The sequence below is a fragment of the Jaculus jaculus genome, chromosome 15 (assembly GCF_020740685.1).
Source record: "Jaculus jaculus isolate mJacJac1 chromosome 15, mJacJac1.mat.Y.cur, whole genome shotgun sequence".
Taxonomy (NCBI): Eukaryota; Metazoa; Chordata; class Mammalia; order Rodentia; family Dipodidae; genus Jaculus; species Jaculus jaculus.
Window position 1 is genome coordinate 62,874,685 of NC_059116.1, and position 20,898 is coordinate 62,895,582.

Here is a 20,898-nt window from a genome sequence, read left to right on the forward strand (position 1 = left end):
ACCCAAAATTAAGCAATGATAGTAAGAAGGTAGAAGAAAGGAATATTGAAAAGTATTGTAGTGGAAAATGAAATGAGTGTGTTTTAAAGTCACCTAGATGTGGAAGAGGAAGGAAGGCATGGAAAAACCGAGAACACTTGCTAAATTTCTGGCTCAGTGGATTTACTCATACAACCTGATGTTTTCCTCCCTTCTCTTCCATCCCTGCCCCTCTTTTTTTTTTTAATTTTAAATTATTTATTTATTTGAGAACGACAGACACAGAGAGGAAGACAGATAGAGGGGGAGAGAGAGAGAATGGGTGCGCCAGGGCTTCCAGCCTCTGCAAACGAACTCCAGACGCGTGCGCCCCCTTGTGCATCTGGCTAACGTGGGACCTGGGGAATTGAGCCTCGAACCGGGGTCCTTAGGCTTCACAGGCAAGCACTTAACCGCTAAGCCATCTCTCCAGCCCCCTGCCCCTCTTTTTGATTTTCCTCCCTCCCTCCCTCTCTCTCTCTCTTTCTCTCTCTCTGACAGGACTTTAATAGGTAGCTCAGACTGACCTCCAGCTATTATCCCCTCTGCCTCAGTCTCAAACACTGGTGTTTCAGGTGTGCTCCCCCATGCTTAGCTACAACATTTTAAAAGAACTTTTCATGTACTAGACACTGAACTAGATCTTGGGGATGTAGCAGTTAACACAGCCCCCCCCACCCCATCATCATTGACCTCAATTATAGTGTCAAAGCAGATAATAAGCAAAATATGACTGTGTCATGTGGCAAAAGAGTAGAGATACAGAAAGATTAGATTTACAGAATTATCAAAGCACTTGACTATGTGCTCCTTTATCACACTTTGAATTAATTTATGTATGTTTCCTAACAGCCTGTGGTGGCAATATCTACCTCCATGATGTTGACTCCACTGGATATGTGACCTCCCCCAACTACCCTGACAATTATCCCCAGCATGCCAACTGCATTTGGATCCTAGCTGCTCCTCCAGGAAAAAGTATACTTGTGCAGTTTGAAGATCAACTGAATATTGAAGAAACTTCCCAGTATGTCACCTCCAAGTCAATTCTCTTCATATGCAAAGTCACAGAACAACTCATTTATTCTTTGTTCAGAAATAGATACTGCCAAGACAAAGGCACAAGCTCATGTCTGGTGTCTCAAAACCTTGCCTGGCAGCCTGTCCCCTCAGCAAACATACTATATACACTATAATCCCCTGTGACCTTCGATATGTCCAAGAGATACTGAGGGTAGTTTTTGAGAGTTATGGTATTCACTCTTCCCCCACAGGAAAATATAATGCCTCTGGTAGAGGTCTTTATTTGTCCAGCCTCATAGTCAATGTCATAGAGGATAAACGTATATTCAGCAAGTGAGAATTTGGGTGACCTAGCACCAGGGTCAGCAGTGTCACAAATAGCACTAAAAGCAAGCACAGTGCCATTTCTGTTTCGATATCAGGCAAATCCTCAAGAGATACAATCCAGACAACATGTCTTATTTATGTCTCAAAAAGAAAGGCAAACTACAGAGTCTATTAAAAACACACACAAAAACCTGTGGTTTTCTTTTTCTTGTATCCTGAATACGTTCTCATGAAGGAATGTGTGGCACAGCACAGAGCTTTTGTACATTTTTTGGACACTGGATATAATACTGTTCTTTCAGTCACTTAACATGCATCATTTCTCTCAGGAACATTAGGTAAAGACCTGTCTTCTTTTATGGGCATAGGAAACTCCAGCTGAGACCCTCCATTAGCCACAGTCACAGAGTTGCAAAGTGATTTCCCCTTTGTCATGTGAAATAGATCACATTTTGTCTTGATAAATAAAATACTAGTTTTGTGAATCCTTAGGGCTTAACCTGAAAATGGCTTTTATATTTGTAAAGCTAATATAAAATGTGGAAGAAACTATTCTCCAGTGTCTTTTTCAGCCAAAGAAAACTTGTATTATGTAACATTTCAAAACTCCCTAAAGCTTCAAATGACTTGACATGGTAGAGAACTGATGATTTAATACTATTCTTGAAGTTAGTGAAGTCATAATTATCAAAATAAGTCAAAGCTACTAACCTTGTAAATTAACATTTTTCCCCTCATTTTAGCTGTACTGCAAGTTACCTCGAGTTGCGGGATGGAGTCGACTCAAATGCACCAGTGCTTTCCAAATTTTGTGGGACAGTTTTACCCAATAGCCAAATTTCCTCAAGAGAGATTATGTATTTAAGATTCCAGACTGGCAATGGTTCCACCCACATGGGATTCAAGGCCAAGTATTCTATAGGTACCTGTGTGTGTGTGTGTGTGTGTGTGTGTGTGTGTGTGTGTGTGTGTGTGTTTGCGTGTATGAGTGCAAGATGCATGTGCCATGGCATGTGTGTGGAGATTAGAGGACAATTTTTAGGTGTTGGTCCTTGCCTCCCACCTCCTTTGAGGCAGGGTCTATCACTCTCCTTGTTCACCGCTCCTTCCTGGTATGCTGGGAAGAGATAAGCCCACCACAGCTTCTGGATTTTATGGGAGCTCTGGAGATCTGAACTCGGCAGTCATACTTGTATGGGAAGTATGTGCCATCGACCCATTATCCCATTTTAAAAGGAAAGCAGGGCTGCAGTGAACACACAGATACTTTAATAACATCATGGCTTCTAAAATAAATCTATTTATCTAATTTTAAGAATAAAAGAAGAATATAATATTGCAAACCAAAAAGTCATTACCGATTTTAAATGCTTGTATTTATGTGTTAAAATGTGATCTTAGTAAATGAATTTAGTAAAGAATTGTTTCCTAACTTATTTTTGAAAAAATAAGTTCAGTTAAATCAAACTCTTGCTTCTTCCTCTTACCATAAAATAAGTTAAAATATTGCCTCAATTAATAAAGCTACTAAATGGCCAGATATAGCGGTGCATGCCTTTAATCTTAGTACTTAAGAGGCAGAGGAAGAATATCACTATGAGTTTAATGGCACCCTGGAACTACAGAGTTAATTCCAGGTCAGCCTGGACCAGAGTGAGACCCTACCTGGCAAAAAAGAAAAAAAAAAAAAAAAGGCTGCTTAGTAATCAAACATTGAGAATAATGACTGTGCATGACTTATCATTAACAGAGTAATTGAGCTTTTATTCCCTCTGTACCCTCACTGACAAATCAGCCATTGAATAAAACACAAAAGTATTCTCTTGGAGATTTGTTTTTTTTATTTAAGAAATGAAATATATACACATATATATGTATATATGTATATATACACATATATACAGAGAGAGTGGGGAGAAAGAGAGAGAAGATTTACTCTAAGTTTGATTATAATAGCATGCAATTTAGTATCTGGCAAATATGAACACTATCAAAACACATATTTAATATAGCAAAGTTCAGAAAGGCTAGTTTCAACAATATTTAGCCTGTACTACAGGCTATTTTATATCCTAAGTTCAACTTAATATAATGCAATCTCATTATCACATCTGACTGATAAGAGATAATCAGACAGTAATTTTCAAGACCCTGAGGGGCGAGTAACTGCACTATGGTATATATGATAGTTAAGCTAGAATGACAGGCAGTACCAATCAGCCTAATGCCTTTCTAGCAGGTATGAACAGTCTTTAGAACCATCAGCACAGGGCATTAAGTAGGTCATATTAATCTGTCATTTGGTTCTTGAGATGAAATTTACATGCAGCTAATAGCTCTTACAAAGTATCCCAAGAGAATTAATGTGCCATCATTGAATGTGCCATTCAGTGGTCATCTTCCATTTCTCATTATTGACTAGTCTTTTCTTGTTTGTCATTCCATCAACAGTGGATTTCAAGTGATTAGGAAGCTTTAAGTAAACATTTTTCTTACAAATTTTAGAATTGCGATTTATATTTGCTTTGTTCCTCGAGGTTTTCAAATGCACTGATTGAATGAGAAAAACATCTATAATAGAATATTGTTCATTTGCTTTTTATAGCCCCATGTGGAGGAACAGTAACCGGGCCAAGCGGAGTCATTGAAAGCATTGGATATCCAACCCAACCATATCCAAATAACCTGGTGTGCCAGTGGCATCTCCAGGGCCTCCCAGGACACTATCTCACCATTCAGTTTGAAGACTTAAACCTACAGAGTTCTCCTGGCTGTGAAAAAGACTTTGTGGAGATCTGGGAAAATGGTACCTCTGGTCAGTGAAAGATGTCTATTCTCTTTTGGGGTGTTTACCTCTTCATGAACATATTTAATTTATCGTCTGAAGTTATTTTACTTCTGATTCAGGCAAAAGTATGCCTATTGTCTGCAGAGAAGTACACCTCAGTTAGCTCTGAACAACACTAGTAATTCTGTCTTGATTCTACAAAATTCAGTGGGTACCCGAAGCCCCAGGAGCTGATCGTGGAGAGCGTGCTTACAGTGCGGGGAAGGCATTCTTCTCCTGTGGAGGCTGCTCAACCCCACCTGCAGTTATTTGAGGGACACTCTGCAGCGTAAGAAAGGAAATGCAGCATGTATCCTCAAAACACTGCAAGACGCACGTGCCAGTCTTGCCTTGGACCATTTCTTGAACAACTAACTTTCCTCATTGTGCTGAGATAAGCCTCCCCTAATGAGCTGCACTGCTCTTTATATATCTTCATGTATTTGAATATTTCAGCTTTTCATGATTGCTTGCTTTTCTTTTTTGATACCAAGTCTTCCTGGACAGGGATTTATTTGTCTCTTGTTATAGTCTTTGTATATAGAAATTCCTCAAGTAGAGATGAAAGATAAATTAAGAACATACATAATTAATTCTTTGACTCTCACAGGGAATACTTTGGGCAGATACTGCGGACACACCATTCCTAACAGTATAGACACTTCTAGCAATGTCGCCTCAGTCAAGTTTGTCACAGATGGCTCTCTTACTGCCTCTGGTTTTAGATTAAAGTTTAAATCCAGCACAGAAGGTAAGTATTGATTCATTAAAAAATTATTGAAAGCCGGGCGTGGTGGCTCACGCCTTTAATCCCAGCACTTGGGAGGCAGAGGTAGGAGGATCGCCATGAGTTCGAGGCCACCCTGAGACTCCATAGTGAATTCCAGGTCAGCCTGGGCTAGAGTGAAACCTTACCTCGAAAAGCCAAAAAAAAAAAAAAAAAATTATTGAATACCTATGGTGGATAGACACTACTAGGCAGTGACATTACAACTTTTAAAAATAAAGCATGCCTCTGTCTTCTTGGCCATTGCAATTAGTACAAGTAGTTGTTAATCATGAAGTCACAGTAGGATAGCTTCTACAAAGAAAAGTAACTCCAACCATGAGCCACAATGTGGAGAAGAGAAGCATTCTGCAATGTTTGTGTCATATGAACACTGGTACAGGGGTTGGAGGGATGGCTTAGTGGCTAAGGCCTGCAAAGCTAAAGGACCCAGGTTCAATTCTCCAGGACCCACTCTCCCCCCCTCTCTTTCTGTCAAATAAATAAATAAATAAAATACTTAATAAAAAAAGAACACTGGTCCATGTGAACATCCTAGGGTTACCAAGAATTCACATTTCCAAAAGCCCTGACTAGCAAAGGTAAAATAAAATCCTTTCTTTAAAAGGGATGAGCAATTACTTTAAGCCATTTAACTTTACTACATGTATTGGTCTTTCATATGTCTTAAGCCACAGTGATCATTCAAATGCTGCCATGGAAGGAAAGGTTAAACACTGATAGAAATAAGAGGTGGGTAAGATGTTAAGAGTGCGGCCATACATGCAAAATGAGTAAATACAGTCAATGTTTTGTCTATAGGGGTCATTAAAAACATTTAGAAAGCATTCTTTATGGAAGGAGTGATACTGAGGGGTAGTTTTCATGTCTTCCCCTCTTGCAGTGTGTGGCCGGGATCTACAGGGTGCTACTGGGACATTTACTTCTCCCAACTACCCAAACCCAAATCCTCATGCTCGGATCTGTGAATGGAGAATCACTGTGCCGGAAGGAAGGAGGATCATCCTAACTTTTACCAACCTGAGGCTCGAAGTGCACCCATCCTGTGACAACGAGCACCTGCTTGTAAGTGCTGCAAGCGGGCAGTGACTGCTCTTTGTTCACGGGGACCCAGGCACCTGGGTCTCTTCTGTGCACGAATATGCTCAGGCCTTCATGCTGACTCCTCTGTCTAGAACATTCCATTGCAAATGGCTGCCTAGTTCTTAGTCTCACTTCATTTGGATCTCTGCTCCAATGATTGGTCCACTGGTACCCTCAGTACCCAAGTCCCTCAGTGTGCTAAGTGAAACAGATGTGAGCCTGTCCTATTCCTCCCTCCCTGTGTCATTTCCCAGGGCTTCATGTCCGCTGACATACCTGTGTGAACTTGTTCAGGTGTGTACTGCCTGTTCCCATCACTAGAGGTAAGCTCCAAGAGGATAAGCACCAGGCTTCATTTAGTGCTGAGCTCACCACACTGCATATCATGGAGATAATATTGAAAGAATGAACAGAAGTAACATTGTCAGCTTAAAAAAAAGATAAGCTGCTGTGTTTTTTAGTTTAGATGTATCCTACTTGAATTTTACATATGTAAAACATCCATTACCACACCCTTATCACTTCTCATTGCATAAAAGGTTTTGGCTGAAGTGCAGGCTAGCCTCAAATTCCCTGTACAGTCAAGGATGACCTTGAACTGCTGATCCTCCCGCTTCCAACTCCCACATGCTGGGATTACAGACATGTGCTCTCAAGCCTGGCATACGCAGTGCTGGGGATAAAACCCAGGGTTTTGTGCATGTTGGGCAAACTCTGTGCCACTGAACTAGACCCCAGTCTAAGCTTCTTAATTTTGAAAGACATTTTTTTCTATTATTTGTTAGCACCATGTGCTAACCAACTGAGCTAACTGGCCAGGTGTTTGTTATTTACTGAATAGGCATGTAGACAACAGAAAGATTAAACACTCCTACTATGACAAACTTACATATTTTCATATGTCTTCTAGTCCCTTCATCATTTTATATAGCTGTAATTATGCAGTATAAATTCTGTTGGATGATAATTTTATCTGTCTTTTTGATTATAAACATAATAGGTGTTTATTAAACAGCATTTTAGTTATGTAAGCAAAAATATAAATTTTTTGTATTTTAAATACTTACTACCAAATACTTATTGCAGCTGATTTTTTTCCCTCTTTGAAATTATGTTTGTGGTTTACATCACATCGATAACAGTGATCATTAGGAATTTTGCCAACAGAAGAGATACATGTCTGGCAAGAGAGGAAACCTGAAGTCACAGTTTTGGAATTCAAATAATAAAATTCACAACTATCACAGATTCCAGAGCAGGCCTTATTTGTCAGCTCTAAGGCATCTTACACTCCAGTCTTTAAGCTTCTCCTCATAGCATCTATGCAATGGTTTCTAATTAGCATTTCTATTTTGCTATTTCTTGCTAATTTTAATCTTGGACACTCTCTACCCACATCCTACTCTGGAAGTGAAAATTAGTTTGCTGCCCCCAGGAGAACAGACAGAGAGTTCACATCTTATAAATGTTTACTAGCTTCCTTCCAACACACATATTCACTGAAGTGGTTCAGTGTTTATGCTTGTGTGAGTAGCATTCACAGCCAAGCCAAGTAGTGTGCCATGGCCACATTTCCTTTTGTTGTTCCAAATAATAATGATAGTTTTAGCTCTCTCACGTCTTATGGATTTGCTGTGTGTGAGTTACTAATTCTTCTTCTGTGCCCTTTCCATACTAGTTGTACATGTCTACCTTTTAAATAAAGCTCATCTATGCTTCTCAGCAATCTTTCCTTGAACCTTTGTCCTTCTGTTGCAAACCTGATATGAACTGTTACTGGGGGACTTCACTTCACCGTCAAATCTATACACCCCTTAAACTCTCACCAGGAGTTGCCACCTGGCTGTAAGATAAAGTGCTTCCTATTCTTGGTTAATTTCCTATTTTTTGATGAGGCAAATGCTCTGGTAGCTCTTTAGGGAAGTGATTGTGAAAGACAATGATTTAAAGGACCACTATACTCAACATTATCCATATTTTACTTTTATTGTTTGAATGTTTGTATTAAACTATTACACAATCTAAATTTTGAAGCTTTGTGTTGCTTCTTTTGAGTTCAGTTGCCTTCAAATTTCTGCCTTCTGCTTAGAAAGGAACTTGCTTCCAAAAATACAACTTCATGTGGTAACTGGATGGCTGCTGAGTTTTAGTCATTGTTTTAACTCCAGGAGCAGAGAAGACAAGAAAATATGTCTCTGCTTTGTATATTAGTTTCACTAGATGCCTAATGATCCTGACTCTTCATTCATACTTAAGAATGAAGCATGACAGGGTTGGTTGGAGGGTCTGTGTACATAACCAAGGTTGTTAACTAGTGGGATTCTTAGTAACTGAAGAGCGTTCTTGACTCTTTTTATTTATTTTTATTTTTTATTGACAACTTCCATAATTGTAAAAATATCCCATGGTAATTCCCTCCCTCCCCCGACTTTCCCCTTTGAAACTCCACTGTCATCATATCGCCTCCCCTGTCAATCAGTCTTTTTTTTTTTTTTTTTGATGTCATGATCTTTTCCTCCTTTTATGGTGGTCTTGTGTAGGTAGTGTTGGACACTGTGAGGACATAGATATCCAGGCCATTTTGTGTCTGAACGAGCACGATGTGAGGAGTCCTACCCTTCCTTTGGCTCTTACATTCTTTCTGCCACCTCTTCTGCAATGGACACTGAACCTTGGAAGGTGTGATGGAGATGTTTCAGTGCTGAGCACTCCTCTGTCACTTCTCAGCACCATAGTGCCTTCTGAGTTATCCCAAGGTCACTGCCATCTGAAAAGAAGCTTCTCTACCAAAAGTGAGAGATTAGCATTAGTATATGGGTGTAAACATTAAGAGAAATGCTTACTAGGCAGTTTGGTTAACCTCATATAAACATGTAGCCACACACCAGCAGACATTACACCCCTGGGGCTCATGACTATCCATGTTGTAGGTTTTCAGTATCAGGGATGTATTCCCTCCCATGGAGTGGGACTCCAGTCAAATTAGAGGGCAGTTGGTTTCCCCCATAACAGACATTCCACTATCGCACCCTTTGGCTCACTTGGCCTGCCTGGCCAAATATAAGGCTTGCAGTGTCCACTGTTGAGTATCTTCACTGGTGATTTCTCTCTCTCTCATTGAACTGCATGCAGCGTGGCTTTTTCCAGTTTTCTTTCAGCTGGTCTACATGGATGCTGGGCTCCCCCGGCAGGTAGTTCTGAGGAAGGACCAGGCCCTCTGCTTCCTCCCAAGGGGTTGAGGAGGAGGGTGAGTGTCCATGGCCAGGAACCAACCACCAAGCCAGGAGTCTCATCAAAGCAGGAACTCGCTTTATTGTAACGGCAGGTGTTTTTATAATGTTGAGAACAAAGGCGGGGATTTTAGAATGGAGTGAGGTGTAAGGGCCAATAGCATACCACAACTTTTGAGATGATTGTTTCTAAGCAGGCACACGGGAATTCCAACTCCTACACAAAAGTAATAGGCCAGAAGCCGTTTGGCGCCCTGCTGAGTCATAACTGGCCGGAGGCAGTTCGCCAAACTTTAGCTAGGCTCAGGAAGTTCCACTAGGTCTCATGTCCAGGCCTCTCAAGGTCCAACACATGGAGGAAGTTTTCAGCTCAGCTCCAGCAGGATTTCTCCGTGACTTTGCAGCCCAAGTATGTGGAGTCTTCAGCAGTAGGGTCTTACAATCTATTTCTGGTGGGAAACCAAGAGCCTGGGCAATGGCCTATAATGTTTTAGGGGTATCAGAGACCTCCCTGGCCAACAACTCACTGGAAGGTATCCCATTCCCTGGCACTGAAAAATTTCTAGTAACAACCTACAGTTTCTGTGTGTTCCATTGTCCAAAAAGTAGATTTCCATATGACTTATTTATATCCTCTTAGATTTTCATTAGCCCTCCCTCCACCTTTTCTTTACTAAATCTCTTCCCCTGACCTCACTTAGGCCTTTTCACCCCCACTAATCTGTTATTCTACTTACATCTTTAATTAGAGAAATCAGTAAATATCATGTCTTTTCTCTTGGGAGGGTTAAAACTCCAAAGAGGTATCCTTTACAGAATTAATTTCTTTAGTATGATATCCTCATTCCTTGCCTTGAAATATTTTAGACATAAATGCTTGCTCTACTCTCATTACTCTGGTCCAAATGTGCTTATATGTGGATTGCTTGTTGCTCACATGCTCTGTACTTGAACCCTTGCCAACAAAAGCAGGAAGGAAACCCTTTCTAAGATCTGCAGGTGGTCTGGGCAGTTTTAAGTGCACTGCTGATTATCTCTAATACCTCACCCAGCTGGACTGAGCTTGATGTTTTTCCAAACCCGACCACATCTGACTATACAGATAGAGAAAATGAAAAGCTGCACCCCCCCACCCCCCACACACTGTGGGGGTAGTGAGACCAATGTCTGATTTCATTCCTGCTCATAGCAAATTTGATAGCCTGTCGTGAAACTCATGAGCCTAGTTCTACCTTCTCCTGGGAGTTCTAGTTTCTAAATGCAGAACGGATTAGAAGACAAGAACAGAACTAATACTCTGGTTGCTTCTAAACACAAAAGTCCATGTGTTTTCTGGATGACTGCTTGTTTAGTCATCGTGTTTCGACACCAGGGACAGAGAAGGCAAGAAAAATATGTCCCTCTAGCCCTGTCATTCCCTTTAATCCCTTTTCATTCTGTACATATGTCTTTAGGATTATTTAAATAATTGTCATTTTTGTTGTATTGCTTTGTTATTTGAAATTGAAGTTTGAACCCTAATTCAAATATTCCTCATTCTTGGAATTTCATCAGACTACCAGTCTCTGTATTCTAGCGGTTTTGTCTGGAAAATAGGCATGAGCTGATGTTGCACTGGTTGGGCAAAGAGAGTGTGTGGGGATGATGAATACAGCCTGGAATTTTCTCTGCCCAATAAGTGATGGGAAATTTTCCATCTGGCCCTGTAGGCCAAAAGACATTTTAAACCAGAAGCCCCTAAAGATCTGAGTGCAATTACAAGTTACAGAAAGTAGGAGAGCTTGCAGCTTGTGCTTATACACAGCTCTTTGTGTCAGAATCTGAGGCATTGTTTCTCACTGTGAGCCAGCACAGGCCTTTTGAAAAGTAGGAACAACTATTACTGAAAGAGTTATTGTTTATGTTTGAAGTCTGAAAAATAAGCCTGCTAAAAAATAATACTTCACCAATTATAACTAGAGTTATTATTTGTCATTTTTAAATCAATAAGATCAAATTTTAAAAGGCAAATTAGTAAGAAAGTATGAGATTTGAATCCATAGAAAGAGGACCATCATATTTCCACTGACATTGATTTTTTTTTAAATTCCAAGTATTTAAAACTGTATTATATACCTTAAACCATCAGAAACTGACATCTTCCTATTTATTGGCAGTGGTTCCACTTAAAACTATACAGCAGCCTTTCATTTGTTACCACGTGGTAGGAGGATATTACTTCTGCTCTCTCATTTCAGTGAAATGACCCTAGAGCACATTATGTGCTCTAGGTAGCACAGTGACTTTCGGTACTGGGGTACATGCTCATGTCACTACATAATTCATTTTAGCACAGGGTTCCTTTAGAGGAAGTGTGTTTGAGTTGAAAATACCATCTCTGAGAACATATTCAACATGACGGACTGAATATCTCAAGGTTATTCTACTTTTCCAACAGGTGTTCAATGGCATTAGAAGTAACTCACCCCAGCTAGCAAAACTGTGTAGTAGTATGAATGTAAACAATGAAATAAAATCTTCAGGAAACACAATGAAAGTTGTTTATTTTACTGATGGATCCCGGCCATATGGAGGTTTCACTGCTTTGTACACATCTAGTGAAGATGCAGGTAATGTCGGGTGCTTTTGATGCACTGCCTTCTAGCCATACCACACAAGCCCCAGAGACACCAGCCACAGCAATAGAGCCTTCCATTTTCCCTGTAGTAATCAAAATTATGCCTGAGATCTTTAGCACAAGAGATATGCTTATATGTAAACTGATGGAAAATCTGCTTCAGACAGAGGAAAAATCTTTTCTGATTTTAGAAGGAAAACTGCTATTATGAATTACAAGCATTTTTTAAACAAAATTCCACTGGTGAGCTTCTCGCATATGTCTGTGGAATAGCACCCCTGGGACTGGCTCTGAACCCACTACTTTGTGCTGAAGAGTGCATCTACTTCTTAAGCAGCTTAGGTCCAGACAGTAAACAAGTCAACAGGGTATTTAACACATTTTATTGTTTCATGTCCACTAATCTGTAAGCATATTTCCAATGAAAATAGATAGAAGAGTGGTGCTTAATATAAAGTATCTCAAAATTAAGTAATATGTGGCAGCAATTATAAATATTTTCCTTTTAGGAACTTTTAGGGTTGATATTATTATTCAACAGTCTTTACATTTAGGAGAAGTAGAAGTAAATATATACTTTAAAGATAGTTTATTGGGCTGGAGAAATGGCTTAGAAGTTAAGGCATTTGCCTTCAAGGCCTAAGGACCCAGGTTCAATTCCCCAGGACCCATGTAAGCCAGATGCACAAGGTAGCATATGTGTCTGGAGTTCATTTGCGGTGGCTGGATGCCCTGGAATACCCCATTCTCTCCCTCTCTCTCACTCTTTTTCTTTCTTTAAATAAATAAATAAATAAATAAATAATATTAAAAGTAACTTATTAAGAGGCATCTGTTACCATAAAAAGGGATAAAATTTTGGCATTCAGTGTTATATTATCCATTTGTTCCACAGATATTCTTGGATCAAGTAGAAAGTTGTTAGTTAGAAGCAACTGGGACCTCCCAGCAGTTTGTTTTCATAGTCATCTGAATAAATACTAAATAGATGATAGGCCCAAAGTTGGACTTTGAAAACAGGCAAACCCCAACCATCTTCTATACTCCAACAGGAAAAGAAAGGACTTTTATTTTTAACTGTCTTTTCTTCATAAATCCTTAGAAATTTCTTCTACAGTTTACAATTACTTCTGGCCTCATCTAGGGGAAAAAAATGCATGTTGTAGTGATGCTGTTACTATATTAACTCCTGTCCGTGAACTGTTGGAGTCTTCTGTTGCGCATTAGTCTTATGATTTTTTCTGTTGCCTTTTTTATCTAGTGTGTGGTGGGTCTCTTCCAAGTGTCCCCAGTGGAAACTTTACTTCTCCTGGATTTAATGGAATTACTAATTATGCAAGAAACCTTAACTGCGAATGGACTCTCAGTAATCCAAATCAAGAAAACTCATCTATTTCCATTCATTTTGTTGACTTTTCCCTTGAAAGCCATCAAGACTGTCTATTTGATGTCCTTGAGTTTCGAGTGGGTGAGTTCAATCAAAGAACATGTTCTGGTCTGGGAAGATTGCTCAGTGGATAGAGAGCATTCCAGCAACTCTGAGTATCGGAGCCCAGATCACTAAAGCCCACATTAAGTTGTATCTGTATCACACATCTGTAAACTCAGCATGTCTAGGAGAAGAAGGGCAAGAAAGGAAATGCAGACAGGAGACTTGCCCTGAAGCTTGTGAGTAGCTAGAATTTAACACCATGATGAATGATAAAAGATGCTGCATCCAATAAGGGAGAAGAGAGGGACCACACTTAAAGTTCTCCTGTGACCTCCATATTTACATATATGAACGTGCACACAGACATACACACAGTTACATATATGAACATGCACACACATACACACATGTTTTTTCATTGATTTGCAGCATTCTTCTTATGCCTAGAGACCACAAACAATGGAGTCAAATGTCTACTGTATCAACACATAAGCTTCCAAAGAACTTTGTTGAAATGATGCCATAATCCCATGTGTACCCAGCTAATAAAAATGTGCATAATGAACTGTGTATGAAATAGATGCTTGGTTACAGCTAAACCTTCCACAGCAAGCAGTTGGTTTCCTACATGTGATACTCACCCAGGAGAGACTCCAGCAAGTTTGTGCTCTCATAACAAACTGCTATTATGCACAACACTTTTCCTAGAAGATTAGAGCTAATCATGGTCAGAACCTGCCAGTAGTTTCCTAAATTTGTGGGATCCACAAGAAAGCCATGAAATTCCACTTAAGCTTTGAAGTTTTAAAAAATTGGAGAAGCACATGAAGCCATCAGTAGAATTGTCCTCAAAGCAGTCACTTGCCTTTTCTTTCTTATAGAAAAGATTGAAGTACGCTTGATGAACCATACTTCCCAAGAACTTTTAAAACTTGACAATTAATCAATTCCAGTTCTTTCCTGGAGTGCAGGCATGGGTACTCTAATTAGACTGTTCCTATTGTCACACCTTTGAGAACATGGAAAACATACTTTTCACACAAAAATTAATAAGGTTTATGGCCACAGACAATGCAACAAGAGAATCATTCCAAGCTACCTGAGGCTGAAAATTCTAAAGGGGGCTTATGAATGAAAACGAAGTTATACTTTGAGAACTTTCTCTAGAAAATGTTGAAAACCCATCACTTCTACCTGGCACTAGACCTTTTGTATAATAAAGCAGAGCAGCTGTATATTAAATTTCAGTTAAATGAAACCCTGTCTTTATTACCTCTGACTTAGAGACAGTTGGAATACTATATTTCACTGATTTATTAGGTCAGTGATATTCACCTGATAGAATAAATGGAGAACTCTCAAGATATTCTATAAATATTCATCAAATTTCAGTGAAAAGTAATCTTCATAAAACACATGCAACTGAAACCGGGCATAAGTGCTGATTATTATGTTCATTGTAGATGATTAAATGCAGTGAAGAAATCTTTATGTTTAAGCAGTTTTCACCTTTAGCTTAAGGATGTATTTCTATCACAGTTGGTATTATATTTCTTGCTCCCTAGAAAAGCACACATTTAATAAAGAGACTTTTAAGTTAGTTATATCTCTCTTTAGATATGTGAAAACAATTATGAAGACATAAGCTGGAAAAAATTGGCATCTACAGCAGAGATGTACTAAAACAGCATGTTGGAGGAACTTTTTATAATGTATGCTACTGTATCAGAATTTAAATGTGCATCAAGGGGCTGGAGAGATGACTTAGCTGTTAAGGCATTTGCCTATGAAGCCAAAGGATCCAGGTCTAATTCTCTAGTACCCATGTAAGCCAGATGCACAAAGTGGCACATACATCTGGAGTCTATTTGCAGTGGCTAGAGGCCTTAACATGCCCATTTTCTCTCTCTCTCTTCCACCTCAAACAAATAAATAAAAAATAAATGTGTGTCAAGCCATAATTTTAAATAATTAATTTGTTTGTACTAGGTTGATTAAACACATTTGTCAGATACTTTATAAATGACACTTGATGTAATGTTTTGCTCAGGTGATGCTGATGGGCTCCTAATAGAGAGATATTGCAGCCTGTCAGCACCTACAGTGCCACTGGTTATACCCTATCCTCGGGTGTGGATACATTTCACCACCAATGACCAGGTAGAATATATTGGATTCCATGTAAAGTATGCCTTTACAGGTAAGTCTTCTCATTAACATTTTAGACCCTGGAAATGAAATGATCGTTAAAATTTTATAAAGCTATCAAACATAAGGAGTTATTTTCTGCTTTATGTAGTTTTATTGCTAAAGGTGATATGACTTTTCTAAATTAAACTTTTAATTAGATATTACAGATATGTAGGAGTTATATAATTTTTTATTAATAATATGCTTTGTATGGACACATCACATGGTGGTACCATCTTTTCCCTCCTCCTTTCCCCCAATCTTTCCACGCCCTCTTCCACAAAACTTCCTTGAGCCATGGTGGGTGTGTCTTAAGTCTACTTCAGTTTTAAGCTCTCCAGAGTTTCTGGATTTCTGCTTTGGTATGAGTTGAGTATCCTCAGCATCTGTCTCCTTCACTCTGACATGGATTGTCAGGCTCACCATGGAAACAGCACTCTTGTTCATCTCACCAAGTCCTCTGTGGTTTCATCTGAGCCTTGGCTGAAGTGTGAGGAATGGTTCATCTCCTCGGGTCTCACTACCTTCTAAAACAAAGAACAGATTCTCCAACAGAGAAGGAAGTGAGCATACTTAATTGAGATAAGCATTGTTAATTTAGAGAGGTTTTGATGGATGTAGCCCCTGTTTTGGCTGAAGATTAGGGGAAGTTTTCTCATTAGAAACCATAGTCTTCATCTCCATGGGATTCTGACCTGGTTTCCAGTTCCAGCCTTGGGTTCTTTTCCACGAAGTGTATTTCTTAGCCAATCAGAAAGCCATTGGCTACCTACCAAGGCTGTGTAGCACCATTGTACTGGTGTGTACTTCTTGTCAGGCTGTTTGCTTCTGAGAAGATCAGAACCCTCTTGCTCACACCATTGTTGGCCATTTTCCCCCAGTATTTCATGTAGTATTCAAACACTAAATAGACTAACCATATGGGGACTGGCTTCCTTCCTGATTCCAGCCAGGCCACTCCATGTTCTTTGTCAGCAGCATGTAGCGTCTTCAGCAATAGGGTCTTACCTTTTACCTTAGGCAGGTAATCAAGTGCTTTGACAGAAGCCTGTCTTATTTTGGGGACCTTGTAGGTCTCTCTGATTAACAGATCAATGTGGGTAGCAACCAATTTCTGGTACTGTGGGTTATAGACCAGAGCCAAATATTTTAGAGTTAGGCTTCATCCCACTCTCCCCAGGGCCCTTCTTATCAGATGAACTCCCACCATCCTCCTGTTGAGGGTTGTATCTGTTAGTCTTCTACCAAGGAGAAAGGTTTCTATGTACCAATTCATTTTGAGTTTACTTTTGCCTTTATTTTCCCCCCAACCTCCCAAAAATATTCCAAAGATTGTATAATATTCTTTGTCTTAATCCTTGTCTTTGTTCTATTTTGTTTTTCTGTGTAAAGAATCATGTCTTCTACAAATTATAGTTGCTGTTTTATTCAGTGCTAATACTTAATTTCTTTGCCTTATTTTACTAGCTATGGCTGTCTTTACATAACTGAATAGAAGGGATAATGTTTAGAAGTTTAATATTAATGTCTATAACATCTCATTATTAAATATGTTCTATGCTCTTGTGTTTCAAATATATAACCTTTGTCAGATCAAAAAAGATCCCTTTAATTATTAGTGTACAAAGGGTTTGTTCTTAAATAGCAATGAGTACAAAATTTTATTAAATATATTTCTGAATCTCTTAGGATTTGCATGTTCTCCTTCCTTTAATCTGCTAATGTGACATATTATATTAAAATGTGTTTCTCTTGGTAAAACATTCTTGCATTGCCATTATTAATTATCCATAGTCATGACATATGTTTCATTTATATCATTGCATATTACTAATACTTTCTGTTCAATTTGTACCTGTGATATTCAGGTTTGTGTGTAGAAACTCAGCGTATTCCTAACTGTTTCGCTTGGTTGTTAGAGTTCTCACTACTGTGTTCATACTAATATGGCTGCACTGTTAGTTCCCAAATTTGTGTAAGTTTCAGTTGCAGATCCTCCTTTAGTGGAAGTCTAAAGTCCCATGTTGTCTTCCTATCTTGTCTATGAAACATTAAGCACCACCCTGGACCTGTTTCTTGGTTCTTTATTCTTTCAGACTTCCACACTTTGTTTGCCATTACTCATCAGTATTTGAGTATATTTCTTGTTGATAGATTTTGGAGGCTTACTTTATTTTTATTGAGCATGGCTATGAATTAACATATATGTTGGCTATAATTTTATCTAGCATTGCTTTGTGTTATAACCATATGGATGGCTTAAAGATGGTATAATCTTGATCATAATCTACTCATACAGCCATCTTAACCATTTATTATTTTTATCAGACCAGAAGAAAATAGGCAGGCTCCAAGAAGTGGTATTTTTTGTATTGAACAGTAGATCATAATATGCTTTAGAAATATTTCATCTATTCAATATTGTACAATAATTTATCATTTGATACTGGTTTGTGTGTTTATTACCAAATTATGAAGTATTTAAATGTAGGACTCATCTTTTCTGTATTCTAACCTGTATTTCATGGTCTCATTTTCTCAAAAAAAAATCAGTGTTATTTTCTCTGTCTGTAGTACATTGTGACCTATATAACATGCCTAATTGTTCTGCATTTATGTTAAAAAATTATCTTGTTTTGGGTTAACTTGAGGCTGTCTTTACTTTGAGATTCTACTTAATGAATACTATTTGAGATTCAATCCATTTATTTACCTTTTGTCCAGTTTCATTTATTAGCTGGTTGCTTATATTTTTATCAAAAGTAGAACTATTAAGTACTATTTTGGCCCTGTGGCTTTTTCTTCTATATGATCTAGAGGTTTACAAATCTAATTTCAGATTGTGGTGGAATACAGAGAGGGGAGAGTGGAGTGATCTCAAGTCCCAACTACCCAAATGTTTACAAAAGCTGGACTTTCTGCTCTTGGCTGTTGGAAGCCCCAGAAGGGCATACCATCTCTGTGAGTTCTTACAACTGGGTAAAATACTTCCAGGACTCATCATAGAAATGGAGTCTTTTTAGTAAGCAATTGTTGGAGTAGGATTTTATTCTACAATCAAATCATTGCTTCTCTCTAAAATTCTCAAATTAGATTATCCACATTAATACTGACAATTATAAAATGAATGAAGAACATTATCTTGTTTAAAAGCTTAAGCGAAGGTGTATGTAAAAAGATAAATCCAGACTCAGGAAACAGGTGAATTCGCAATGTTTATATGGGCTGTCATTCTAGGCTGACCATCTGCTGCAGTTCCCTTAATGACCCCCCTTCCTAGAGAGACCACCTTTATAAAGTCAAGAGAAGGAGAGAGAATTAGAGTCAGAAATATAAAACTCTGTGAATTAAAACAAAATAAAAACATTTATAATTACCTTGACTATCTTAATATCCCTTATTATTTCTTTTCTCTTCTTCAGCTCACATTTAATGACTTTGATATCCAGAGCCATTCAACTTGTGCTTGGGACTCTGTCACTGTAAGAAATGGTGCTTCTCCTGGATCACCCACCATAGGACAGTACTGTGGAAGGTCTAACCCTGGTACAGTACAGTCTGGGTCCAACCAGCTTGTGGTGGTTTTTAACACAGACCTCTTAGGGCAAACTAGAGGATTTTATGCTACATGGAACACACAAACTTTAGGTAAAAGAAATCTTCTCTGTACTTACCAATGTTCTCAGTGATGCTTTTTTTTATTAGCTAAAAATACAGTTTTTCCTTGATTACAAAGGGACCTTGGTTCTAGGACCCCAATAGCTACTATAATCTTCAGTTGTTCTAGTACGTCACACAAGTTGATGGTTTATATGTGACTTATGCACATCCTCATGGATCTATTATGTCATCTCTAGAGTATTCAAAAATACATAATACCATGTAAATTCTGCATAAAGAGCTGATATACCACATTGTTTAGGAGATAATTACAAGAAAAAAAATCATCTGTACATACACATTCATGGGTATGTTTTTGACATTCCTTATCTGTCTGTTTGTTGAATCTGTGGTGCAGGACTGCCAATAAGGAGAGTCAGCTGTACACAAACCTGTGCGGTAGCAAAGCTGTGTTGGATTGTGTTCTAAGTATTTACATATCTCATCCCATGTAGCAACTGTAGAAATAACACAATACTAGTACATATCTTCTGTGTTTACAGTAGGTAGAAATTGAAGATAAATTGGCTGGTGAATTATCCAGGTGATATAGGCTACCATTAGTAATCAGGATTTGATTAAATGCAGTTAGGCCCAGAAACTGATTTTAAATGCATGATGCATTTTTCATAGGCAGGAGGGCCTAGCACAACCACAGGAATAAGTGTTAGAATCACAAGTAGCATAAACTATTCCCTTATACCTAAGAGGAGGAATGATGAGAGAGCTAAGAACAGGAAAATATGTAGTCTAGTCTAGTATGAAGAACTTTGGTTTATATACTGTCCTTTGAGCAGTGACGTGCTACTGAAGACTCTAAGGATGAATGTGGCAGGATGAAATTTGTGAGTTAAAACAAACGCTGTTTGTGGGCACTGAATCAAGTGATAGCAGACTTGATTTAAAGCAACAGCTGGTGTGCCTATGAAACATAAACCTTAAACCTGTGAAAATTCTCAAAAAATATATGAGGACTTGTATTGAATAGTTTGATGAGGATTTCAGTAAATCCTAAATATCACGGGGCGATTTTTCCAGTAAAACCAGTAAATACAGAGATCTCTGTGGAATGAAGCCAACTTTTCCTCATTAAGCCATTGGTTGATTAAAAAAAAAACAACACACACATCAGAGAGTTTCTAATGAATCACTGGTTTCCAAAGGCTTAACAGCAAAAGATTCAGAAGATGCCCTTTACTTTAACTTCACACAATTCTGAATTCATGTTTTTCCTTTTCATTTCTCAAGTATGTGTTTTGAGGTTATGGAAATAATTCTAGATTTTTCTTTTGTCAAATCCCTATGACATTCTCTTCCATTGGTCAGTTTTAATATGAACAAAGAAAGATTGCTCAATAGAAGCACTTTCCCATATTCAAATGCACTTTCTCCAGTTCACTATGTAAAAGTGAAGTTGAAAATACTCATAGAGCTATATTCTCCTGTGTTAGTAGTAACAGAATACCAAATGAGCATCCATGCTCCATCGCCTCAAGGTAAGCAAAAAATACTGTTGTTATTTGGAGACAGGCTAGAGATCTGTCATGTTCACTCTTCAAGGTCCTATGTTCCCAGTGGAGTTTACTATAGGTATACCAAAACAGTTATAGCTTCTGACTCAGTTCACTTGTCATTTATGAGTTCTTGCTATATCCTTGCCCCAAACTTATGGAAATATGGTTGTAATTGCATGTTTAGAAATGT

General features: G+C 38.5%; 1 protein-coding gene across 1 annotated transcript in view; it reads left to right on the forward strand.

The window, feature by feature from the left end:
- Cubn (cubilin) overlaps positions 1-20,898 on the forward strand; it is a 255,894-nt gene that overhangs the window by 167,983 nt on the left and 67,013 nt on the right. Inside the window, exons 44-53 of the mRNA XM_045135128.1 lie at positions 871-1,045; positions 2,112-2,290; positions 3,974-4,183; positions 4,806-4,946; positions 5,866-6,047; positions 11,733-11,904; positions 13,174-13,380; positions 15,395-15,544; positions 18,374-18,495; positions 18,957-19,182. Of these exons, the coding sequence (XP_044991063.1) occupies positions 871-1,045; positions 2,112-2,290; positions 3,974-4,183; positions 4,806-4,946; positions 5,866-6,047; positions 11,733-11,904; positions 13,174-13,380; positions 15,395-15,544; positions 18,374-18,495; positions 18,957-19,182 (1,764 nt within the window). The remainder of the gene's footprint in view (positions 1-870; positions 1,046-2,111; positions 2,291-3,973; positions 4,184-4,805; positions 4,947-5,865; positions 6,048-11,732; positions 11,905-13,173; positions 13,381-15,394; positions 15,545-18,373; positions 18,496-18,956; positions 19,183-20,898) is intronic.